Below are 12,212 nucleotides of genomic sequence, written 5' to 3' on the forward strand. Positions count from 1 at the left end.
AACACTTTTTTGTTGACAAATGTGGCTGTAGTGTTGTATGAACTTGCCTCTATCATTTTGTTCCAAGTACTAGTTTTAAAGTAATTGTTCTGTTGACAACTTTGGTCGGCATCCCACCATAAATGTTGTCTCTTCTCCACCTTTCCTCCTCTCTGCAACATAAAACGTTTTTCTTACTTTTCCCAGTTCTCACGAAAGACCCTTGATCAGGAATGTCCATTCAGTTTCTCTCCACAGGTTGGATGCTGCTCAACCTGCTGGGTGCTTCCATCATTCTCTGTTTGTGTTTCAGACTTCTAGCATCTGAAGGTTTTTGCTTCAAGAACTCTTTAGTCACAAAGAAGGTAAAAATATTTATATACACACACATCTAGAAGAAAAAGCAGCACTCAGTTAGTTGTGCAATTCACAATTTATTTACTGAAGGAGAAGATTAGGACAAAACATCAAACCAAATACAATACAATCAAAACACCAGAGGCAGTAAAACCCACCATGCAGTCTCCTCTGTTCCCCTTCCACTTAAATTTAAAACAAAGTAGTCCTTCTCAACATAGCACCATCCACAGAGCGAATATGAATTCGCTCCCATTGTCTTGTGATTTTTTTTAAATTAACACTCGGCAGATCAGCTGCAGCTTCCCCCCTCCCCCCACCCTTTCCAGGAGAACTTTATTTAATCATTCTCTTCTGTGGTTTTAATTGGCATATACAAGCTCTCCTGTAATGCAGGCAAAAGCATCCATAAGCCAAATAGGTCAAGTAGCTGTACGTACATGCAACATACTATAAAAGCACAAATTCAAGTTAACAGATACGTACTACAGAGTCCACGCATACCTACGCAAGAACATGACCATTTCACAGAACTGGTACAGGCAGTAATCAAACAATCGAGGTACTGGAGACAACACGGGGGGAGGGGGGGGGGTTGGAGGGTGGGGCCGGGGGGGGGGGGGGGTGGGGGAAGTATGCAAGGCAAAAGATTCCTAATACTTAGCAAATTCGAAAGCAGAAGGAAATTAATCTGGCAAATTAAAATTAAAAAACAAATCTACAATCTATTCAGGGTTTGAAATACATTAAGTAGGCACAGATTAATCTGTGTCCATTAGTTTTATCTTTTATAGGCCCACAAGTGTGCTTGTATTGAATATAATGCTTTGTAAATGGTCACATCCTATTTTCACAATATTTTGACCATGGATAGTAAGACTACAAGTTACCAAATTGTCAGAGTACCATATTCCAACTCATTAGCTGAACTGTACAGTTTTACAAAATTGAATCTAGGCATACGATGCCTTCATGATAGTATTAAAAAAACTAATGAATATCCGGTGCTTTTGCATACAGTATTACGCTGGGCTTAATGTAAGAGGATTACTTTACAAGTGGACTCAACAATGGAAGATATTTGTGGTCAGTCCCAGATACTGAAAATATTTTTATATCAAAAATCATGGAAGCCCAACCTCACTGAATTAAAACAGAATGCTGCAGAAAAAATTTCATAAATTAATATTTAAGATCTAACTCAGTTAATTCATTTAAAAACAGACCTGAAATTGCCAGAAAAGACTGGCTTTCCAATCCAAGATTTTCAGGACTCATTAAACCATACAGAACCAAGCCATGGTATAAAACACTCAACTACTGACCACATTGACTCATTCACGTGTGCAATAAATTAAACATCTGTATTGTGATATTACTCAATTATGTGTGCTTAACACTTGCACACAGATGTTCTCAATCTTTGTTTCAAGTCAGATGTCCAATGCTTGCTGCGGGGCAAGCCCAGCAAACCATTTCTGTGGATTAAATAATGCTTACTCCTATTGCAGTTACCTTGCTCACCAAGTGAAAGAAATATGCAAAGTATTAAAAGTTTACTCTTAAGCTCCCAAAACAAGATGCAACAATGCAGATAATTGCATACCATTTTGTGACAGTTTTATTCAGTATGCACTCACTTTAAAACAAAATAGTAACCTCATGAAGTTTGATTGATCATAAAAAGGGCTAGATAAAAACAAAAGGTCTAGGACAGCTTTAACTTCATGACTATACCTCTGCACAGCTCAAGGAGTTATTACCCAGAATTAATGGAAGAACGAACAGAAACCGGTAAGGAGATAAGTGAAAAACTAAATATTTAATACTGTTGTGGGAGGGGGCAAAGAGGATGGAAAAAATTACATTGACATTTAAAATAAATACACTATCAAACCTGAAAAAAAATAAAGATAGGAAACTATTTTCTTTGCACTAGTACAACAGTTCCAGTCGGTGTACTTCAAACCCTGAATTTTTGCCAATATGGACTTCACTACCAGTAAAGTCACATGTATGACATTTCATTTTAATAGTTCCTGCCAAGCTGCATCAAAGTATTGTACACAACAGATAACTTATTCCCTCCAAGGGAACAAAGCATTAAAATGCTTATTTTCTGACAAGAATATTTAGTCAGGAAAAAAAAATACATAAGATAATGAAAATAGCTACATATAAACACAAGCAGAACTTTCTTTTAGCACCCGCATTGCATGTCAGTTCATGTGCACCTAATTTTTCTTGTTACGAATCACATCGAGTAAAATGTTAAACATCAGAAACGATTAAGGAGACTCTTATAGGAGAATTGTACATTCCCTGAATAATGAGAGAAGGAAAATAATCTAACAGTGCGATGCCAATGTATTACATTGTGTCGAGGCTAATTAAGTTTCTATTTATTGTGATTTGTAACCATTATAAAATGGCGTGAGGAACTGCACCACTACCTACAGTGCAGTATTCAGCGCTCTCCGTGGCTCCATGAGATGAGAAGCTGCAACATTTTACACTGCCATTTCCTCCAAAAATCAATCTAACAGCAGAACCCCCTAATTAGTTGTGCTACATGTAAATCCTTAGAAGTCCCACTTTGATAGTCATTTTAAAGTCTCAGTACATCGGCACCATTTTTCTGCTACCTAGGTAGGTTGATTCAAGGTACCACTATGCAATTCAGGAAGGATTCCTTCAGGTGATGAGTACCAGCTGTTGTATCTTCTCAATGACACCCAACCTATCGATTAACTCAATTGAAAAATGGATCCAACTCAACATCCATATTCACATCAGGTACCAGTTGATCAACTGCTTCTTTTTCATTAGCACCATATCCGGAACTAGAAGCTGCAAAATCAGAGGCAAACCAAGGGTGGTCCAAGATTTCCCGGGACGTTAGCCTTTCCAAAGGCTCACGACGCAAGATGCTACGGATAAGGCATTTCGCCCGTGGGGAAAGTGTTTCTGGAATGTTAAACTGGCCACGACGAATTTTGCTAAAGAGAGAACCTGGCTCCACATCATGGAAGGGATACCGTCCAACAAGCATCGTGTACAGCATCACACCTAGACTCCACACATCGGCTGCCTTACCAGAGTAGCTGCCATTGGTATTAAGGATTTCAGGACTCACATATGCTGGACATCCGTGCTTGTCTGAAAGAGCATCATCTTCACCGTTTAAGATATAAGCATCCTCCAAGCTTTCCAGTTTTACTTGTGTCCTGCAAAAGAAAGAAAAAAGTACCAATCATCAAATTGTCTAAAATATACACACCAGACTAGAGACAGATGATTTTCAAATCAGGAGACTAGGATTTCTTTGAGCTCAGATAATAAACGAATGCTAAAATAGACATGCTGTTTGATTTTTTTTACTGTATTTCACATCAGTAGCACACAGATATGACAATCCATTCCAAATTCCTTTGTTATGTTTAGCTTTAAAAATTAGATAAAATGTTAAAAGAAGAATTTTTAAGTGGAAAAAGTCTACAAAAACTAATGTGTCTATGCCATGAGCAAAACATGTTTGCTGGTGTTACGACCAAAATCATTAGAGCCAGAATAAAGCTAGTAAATACTGGAAATACTGAACAAGCCAGGCAGCATCTGTGGAGAAAGAAACAGTTAATATTTCAGGTCCACGACTATTCTGGTAAAATATCAAACTGAAGTGTTAACTCTGTTTCTCTTTTCACAGACGTTGTTACACCTGCTGAGTATTTCCAGTGTCTACAATGGTTTGCTTTTTATATTAGAGCGATAGTGCTTTCTTTTCACTTTCAAAGCACTCATACCACGATGCTACAAGTCTCCATGAACAGGGTTAAATGGGATGAAATGCAAATTCAACTGATGTCGATTTGTCTCATGGTTCTTTCCTAATTTCAAGATAGATCGCTGCCTTCCTCTTTTCTACAAAACTAGCGGTTTTGTGGAAACTGAACAATAAGTTAAAATGTAGATCACAACCAGCAATCCATCATGTATTATTCTGCAAAACAGCAGCAGCTTAATCACCAGATCCTTTGGCATGACCCTTCTGAAGGCAGATGTGTTAGTACCCCTGGCAATGCCATAATTTCAGAGGGAAATACAAAGTTTTGCATATTTTAAAAATGTCAAAAGGCAACAAACTAATATAATAGACAAAAATTCAGCTCTGGGGAGTTGACCATGTGGAAAATCATGAAAATGCACGTCTCACTGTAAAATTTACAAAAAAATATAAACAGAGCACATGATAATTTTCCATACAGGTAAAACATCCTTAACAAACCCATAATTAACACACATTCTAAGTCTGGAAACTAGAGCATCACTTTTATCAATTCAGTATCTCTTGCAACCCATCATTTAGTTGTACAAGATTACAGAGTAGGTTTTAAATCACTTCTTTCTAAAATAAAACAAACAACTTTCTTAGTTATGGCTACCCTAAACGAAACTTGAAGGCCATTAACAAAACTGCTTTTAATATTCAAAGAATCTTTCTTGCAGTTAAAAATCCATCCTACTTTGTTTCCATGGAGCTTCCCACGTGATACCATGCATGCATCAGATTTTTCAGAAAAATTCAAAGCTACAGCTGTCATAGAATTCATCCTTTACGTCAACTGGTAGGATTATTCCATCCAATGTACAAACTCTGTCCATCACATTAAAAATTACAAAACCAATGCAAAAAGATTACATTTGAAATAATATTAAAATAGAAATTATTGGATTAACTGGCAATGGTTCAAAACTAAACATAAAGCATTCATACAACAGGCAACAACTTTTCTAACAAAGCAATAACTTGTTGAATCAGAGCAAAAAACAGATGCAGTTTTGGAGCAGACTATACCGAATATTGCAGACTCCCACATCAATGACAGCTCTCTGCATTTACAAAGAGCACACACAAACAAAGCATTCTTCAAATCAAGTAACTCAAAACATCACTGTGCAACTAAATATAAAATTCCAATTGCATAATTTGGGCAGGAGTGTGCCAATTTATTTTGTTAACTGAACAGTTTCCTCCTTGTTGCAACACTTAATTTGGAAATCATTAGAGCTCTGCTTGTTCAACTCCCTAGTTAACTGCACATTCAGCATCTGCACAGCAGTGGAATAGTGGGAGTCAGGGTTAAATTCTGCCTCAGGTCAACAATTTTCAACCATTAGATTTTCCCCAGTTTACAAAATTATACATATTATAAAACTTATAAAATTATATAGCTCCAGTCTTGAACACCTTGTCAATTGTGTGGAATACTGCTGCATGTCCATACAGAGCTGCAAGTTCAATTTAGAATCTGCACATTATATCAAATGACTTGGGAAGCTCTTGGTGCCTCAGCTGGATTACTTTCTATATATCAAAAAAAATTAAAGAAAATTTAGCTGCTGAGTATCCAGAGGTCATCATCAGGAAATATGCATCTGCCTGGTCAGATCTGGTGCTGACTACAAATTTCAGGAGTGAACACCCCACAGACATTACAGCATCTGGATTCATGCATAAAGAATAGTTGCATGGGCAAGGTTCCAAGCCAGGCAGAAACGTTAATCAAACATGAGTCATTAGATTCAAAAGGCAAAGTCAAGACCATTGGGACAATCATGTTCTGGCAGTGACAAGAAGGCGGAAGATCCATTCAAAGTAATTGAACTTTCAATATGTGACCCAACATTAGAAAGCTTAATGTCCAGTATTGTTACTTCAACGTGTTTGGCCAAAAATCATGGGAGAACCCCATTTCACCCAAAGTAACAAGTTAACCGTGGCACTGAAGGCAGCTATGAAAATTTCCTTCTGCATTAGCAGTTTAACTTAATTGAGAATAAAAATCTCATGAACTGGAGGCATGTAAGCAACATTGATATACATATTTGAGGGCTATGAGTTGACAAAGGTACCAGAACCCATTACTGCATTCAAGCAGAGCATCACAATGGTCAGATAGAAGTCTGCTAAATAGTTAAACCCCTATAGCATTCGTCCTTAATATATCCAGAACACAAGTTTTTGCACTCTTCTATAATGGATAATGTCTATAATTCTATAATGTCAGACTGTGCCAGTATTTCTATCCACTTTTCATCAAAACAGAAGGTAGCCATCATCAGTATATCATTAAACGACACTATGTTCAAAATGCATCTTGGAGAACCACCTGCCCCAAGGTACCACATGCAGAGGCATTTGTGTTCCTCCAAGAGAGTCACTGCAGGACAATACAAATAAAAGTAACACCAGCTGCAAGAAAATAATAAAGGACACATATCTTCATATTCAAGCATTACATACCCAGAGGTCAATGACAACTTAAGACAATTTTTTAAAAAATCAATATTACACAGAATTAAAAAGTTCAAAATGAAATGGTACTGTCATTGTAGTTAATTGCATACATTACTGAAGACAAACTTTTAAAATTAGTTTCCCCAATCCTTAAATAAATTGTTGGATCATAGCTTGCAAGTTTACAGTCATTTCAAGTTTGGTGAGTAATATAACAATCTTCAGTTAAGTATTTCTGAAACATTATTCCCCATCCTTATCTGAATGGATACCCTTCCAATAAAAACTTATGGAAAAGCAACTTATGGAAAGTTTACTCTCAACACACTAATTTAAAAAAGTAACAGAAGCAGATGTAATAGATCAATTCTCAGCTCAATATTCATACCCATTTGAACAGCCTAAATACTCTGGAACCAGAGGAAGAAACATTATTAAAAGATGTCAGTTAACTATGAGAGTCAGATACCCAATTACACCACTGGAGAACTGGAAGTTCTTCTGGTACCCAAAATTATTATGCAAATTGAAACCATTTCTGGCAAATTTTGGAGACGAACAGCATTATCCACTCCATCAAAAGAAAATCTGTTCACATGCCACATCTAACACAACATGCCAAAGCTACTTGTGCAAAGTCTGAAGTGATGCAAAACTGCCCGAAATAAAAATTTGCTATCGAGCAAGTCACATCTCAGCAACCAACACATGCAATCAAACAGGTTCACAGCTCAAGGTGATTATTGAATGCAGACACACCCTTTACAACCAACAAGGACAGAAACAAAAAGCCTTTGCTACCAATCCTTCTTCCCCACCAATCCATCTTCCCCATCCCTTTTTGAGGCATTTAGTCCTACTTACAGTGAGCAATATTCTCAATTGCTCTGCAGTATAAATGGAGTCTAGGGAATATTTTAAAACTCTGGGCATTCTATTGCATACTAAACAGTCAAGTGATGCTTTTTTTTTAAAATAGATGTTTTAAAAGACCGGGTCAACCAATACATAAAGGTACACTATCACTAAGGCACAAGCGTGTTTAAAAATGGCTGGCAAGCCATGACAAGACTTTTTTTTAAAAAAAGGACGAGCTATTTTTGTAACCTGAGTTTAATTACTTTGGTGCTTATCTGATGTACTTTCAGATGAAGTTTTTCAATCCCTAATTACATCAGCTATGTTTATATTTACAAGAGGCAACTTCCCCTTTGATATTCTTAGTCTGATTTACTCGGGCAACCTGCTCGGGCAATCAGCAGACAGTGCAGGTTTCATGGTTTAATATCCCACAGTTAAAAAGCCACTTTTCTTTGGTGGCACCAAGGCAAATCGGTGGCTCTTTACCACTTAAATTAAGGAAAAAGCCGATACACACCGAACACGATTCCCATTGTTGCTATCCAGGCAGATTTTAAACCAGGACATATGGAAAAGGTACTGGGGATTTAAAATAAAAGAGAGAAAAAAAAGCAGCTGTTTGGCGAGCAAAAAGGAAACTACCAGCGCCAATACCTTCCCATTGCTGTGTGAATGAGACCACAGAGCAATACACCGGAAATGCGTTTTCGTCGCCATAGAGACTTGAGGAACTTGCCACCAGGGCAGCCTAGTTCGCCACCACACCGCCTCCCGGAGCTCGGTGCAATTGTCTCTGGTCCCAGGAGGGTGGCTGCCCGCTGCGGGCTTCGCCAGGTGGCCGCACTGCGCGAACGTCCCGGGCACAGGAAAAGCGCACGGGCGGCAGCTCCTGCAAACAGCAAGCCCCAAACGCATGTGATTAAACAAAAGCGCATGATGCAACGCACGGGTCCAAAATTTGGCACTGTTCTGCCGCTGTCGAGTTTTCAAAATAACATTGAGAATTTGTTAACTGCAAAAATCGCCTTCCGAACTATCGTTTGCATTTTGTATGCTGCATTTAAACAAGCAGGATGCAAGTTGGTTGCTGTGCAAAAAATTAGAGGTTAAATTGTGCCGCCTTCGTGTCTTTCACGGGAGCGGGCGATCACCCACTGGGGACGCTCCCCCCCCCAGCGGACACAGGTGCTGGGGGGGGTACATGGTTTGTGCATATTTGTGTGGGACCCAGCGCACTAAAGCGAGCTCCTCGTATTCGCCTTGTACCCCCACAATCCCCACCTCTTCTTCCAAACTAAACGGTAATGCTGCCGCTCGTTTCAAATTCGGTTGCGTTATATCTAAAGGATTATTGGAAAAGAGAGCGAGCAGGTAATAAATCAAGATATACAAAGCGTGTGAGTATTAATCTTGTACCCTCGGGCAAACTATTGTCTACCTGCATGTTATATGCAAAATCGAATACACAATGCAATAGCACGTGGGTCACTGCGAATACACAAAAAAGAGCATACACAGTTTTTTTATATAAAGTTTTCCACTATGCATTAGTTACAAAGCCATCTCCTTCCGCCACCAGGCTACTAGAGTTTATGACCTAGGTATCACTGCGTGGGAAGAACATACAGTATCTTGCAACACCGAGGCAGCCCATCTATGTCTGTGGTTGTGATACCCCCGGTTTGCTCTTCCAGCTAAACACAGCGCACATAGTGAGCTCCAGCTTAAACTGCAGCTTTACTTAAAAGTCCTGCAAAGAAGCGCGTCAGAGTGCAGAGCGCCAAGTAAAAGCACAGAAGATTTCAACCTTGTTTTTTTTAAAATGAGGCGGAGGGGGGGGGGGGGGGAGAGAAGAGTTATAAATTATAGCAAAGGCGAATCGCATTTAGGATTACCCTTTAAATGATAAGTAGCACATGGTCTCTCGAAACTTGAAACGTGCTGTCAGTTTCTGGGACAATGATCCCATGGTAGGGTTAACCGGATTTTTATAAAGTAATGTCTATAGTGTATTTGATAGTGTTAGAGACTTAAATCAATCGCCAAAACCTTCGTCTAAACAAAGTCAGCAACGTAATTCCTAGTTACTTTAAATATTTACCAATTGATGTAAACGTCATTGACAAGGGCTATCATTGGAGGAGTGTAACAGTTTAAACAAAGTACAGCGCGTCCTGCACCTCTGCGGTCTAGCAATTATAATGTACAAAAATCTTTGCGTTTATGCCTAGTAGATGAAGACGCTAATTGGCTTTCAAATCTCACCGTTCTTCGTCTTTAAATACAAATTTCCTCAATTTGAGATCTCGCAGTACCACGCCATTATCGTGGCAGTGCGCTACAGCAGACGTTATCTGGTAGAATAATCTTGCTGCTTCATCCTCTTTGAGCCTTTTGCAAGTGCGAACAAATGAGTGCATATCCCCATGGCTCTTTTCAAAGAAAACGTATGATCTTTGCTCCCCTAGAAGAATTTCAGTTATCTGATTGATGCTTTCATGTGCAGACAAACAAAAATAGGCTGCTAATGTTTCTTGATATCGACCAATATCGAATACCTGTGGAAACAAAACAAATTAAGTTGGGCATCTTTCCCCACCACTCCAATAAGAAGCAATGCAGAATTAGGCTGAAGTAATTCAACCTATTGATTGTTCTACAATATTATAAAAAAACAAACTTATGGTTAAATACCTGTATGGAATACAGTGGCCTTTATATTAAGTTTCCTTATTTTGTAGCTTAAAGAAATGATAAATTTCACCAAAACTAAACAATTAGAAAATAAAATAAAACGCCACTCCTGACGTTTTAATTTCAGAAATATACTTAGTTTTAAAGAATCCAACAGCTCACGTTTTTTTGGCACTAATTTCACGTTAACAAAGAGGCTGCACTTCTACGCGTTTGCAATCTAGTGTATTGTGTTATATTGTACGCGTACATAACTGGTGTTGAACCAAATTGCGTTTCATTTATCAAGGTATTGGTAATTGTTTTTTTACCTTACAAATGAGCTCCTCGCCGCTATGCAAATGCACAGCCCCAAGAACGTGGTCACCCTCTAACGGCTCCAACAATAGATACTGTCCGATTTGAGAAATGCAATGAGACGAGTTAGGGGTTTCAGGTGGGCTGGGAGAGCCTAGGTTCGGGCTGAAACTCTGGCTGCAGTCACTAGTCCTCACACAAGATAATTCTTCATATTCGTGATGAGTCTTATGCCTCGATCTTCCATATCTTACGATGCTGATTGGACTGGATCTCTGTATGCTCATGGGGCTGTAAATAGAAGTCCTCTCAAAAATAGGTTCACTGACAAGCGTTCAAACAGGAATTTAGGAAGTATTTTACTCAAAAACCTACTGTGAGAGCGTTGCCCCCTCGTTTTTCGTACTTTGGTCTAGGCTTGTAGATCCAGTTGTGGGTTTCTTTTCAAATTAAAAAACCCAGCAGGAGTAAAGGAGGTTTCTTTATTTTAAGATAAGCACCATTTGGAGTAACAATGTAGACTATGTTTTTATTGCTACAGTTTTTGTCTGTTGCATAGAACGTTAGGATGTGTCAGATTTAAAGCAAACAACCAACTGGAATCAAAGCCCTGGAGTTCTCGAAGCGGAACGTGGAACGCCAGCTCACAATGCTTTTGTTCTTGTGGCTACGAGAGGGCATTCGCCACAGTGAACACAAGAAAGAGTAGCCGAGGCGCTCGCAGACAAGCCAGCCAGGTGGCGACTCAACTCCTCGCCCTCCGACTCTAGGTGGCGTCCGATCTCCTCTCTCGCCGTCTTTCTCCTTGCAGCTGGAAACAAATAGCCTCAAACTATCATAAAACAAGAGTACGGCATTCACTCTCTTGTCATCTGCTTTGCAACGTCCACCAAGTAAAACTTTAAGGGAATTTCTTTTGCCCACACGCGCTCTCTCATGAGCAAGTCTTTGGCTGACGATTTCCTTCCGATATTGGCGAGAAGCAATATATGTGTGTATATAATTATAGAAAATAAAAAAAGGTAACAGTCAAGGACAAAAGAGATCAATCGTATCGTGTTCCACCGTGCACAGTCTATTTCTTCCAAGCTTAGGAATCAAACACAGCGATGACTTTAAAAAATAACTCCCGATGCTTTTGCTACTGCACAATTGTTCAGATGACGATCTTGGATGAACAATTTTTTTGCAAAACAAAATCCAAAAAAAAATAACCCCCCAAAAAAATCTGCAGCTTGTTTGCTCTAAATTAAGGGATGGCCGACAGGACCAGGCCAATCCCTTTCAGCAACAGCCGATATAACACATTTTCGATCGCTGTGTATTACTTACGTGGCTGCAATCTGAATAATGTCAGCAGCACTCACACTTACTTACATTAAATGCAATCGCTGACTGCGGTCCACTGCGCCTCACACTAACCTGATAAGTGATTGGCCCGCCTCCCGTTTCCACGGATCTGTCAATAATACAAAACTATATAATTCATTGGATATAGCGGGTGTCAATCAAGCTGTGCGTCACTTCTGGTGATCATATTAGGCTGATCTTTACCTCACTTCGTTAAGTAGGTGATATCCCTCCGCATAGAGTGCGCGGTTCTAACCTTCCTGGTCTATTGTTATGCTTGCATGTAATTCGTTATGTGACTCATAATAAATCTCTTCGGACGTATCGGTGTGAAAAGAGTTGGGTTTCCGTGTTTTTAATTTTTGCAACGGAGGGA

The 12,212-nt window shown here is 39.1% G+C and overlaps 1 protein-coding gene across 1 annotated transcript; it reads right to left on the minus strand.

The window, feature by feature from the left end:
• Nucleotides 1-396: 396 nt before the first annotated feature.
• trib2 (tribbles pseudokinase 2) lies at nt 397-11,894 on the minus strand. Its single transcript, XM_052025267.1, has 3 exons — nt 10,501-11,894; nt 9,761-10,053; nt 397-3,563 (listed from the first exon to the last, which is right to left on the minus strand). The coding sequence occupies exons 1-3, from the start codon at nt 10,771-10,773 to the stop codon at nt 3,089-3,091; spliced, it is 1,041 nt and encodes a 346-aa protein (XP_051881227.1). The 5' UTR covers nt 10,774-11,894; the 3' UTR covers nt 397-3,088.
• Nucleotides 11,895-12,212: the final 318 nt, after the last annotated feature.

The sequence above is a fragment of the Pristis pectinata genome, chromosome 10 (genome assembly GCF_009764475.1).
Source record: "Pristis pectinata isolate sPriPec2 chromosome 10, sPriPec2.1.pri, whole genome shotgun sequence".
Taxonomy (NCBI): Eukaryota; Metazoa; Chordata; class Chondrichthyes; order Rhinopristiformes; family Pristidae; genus Pristis; species Pristis pectinata.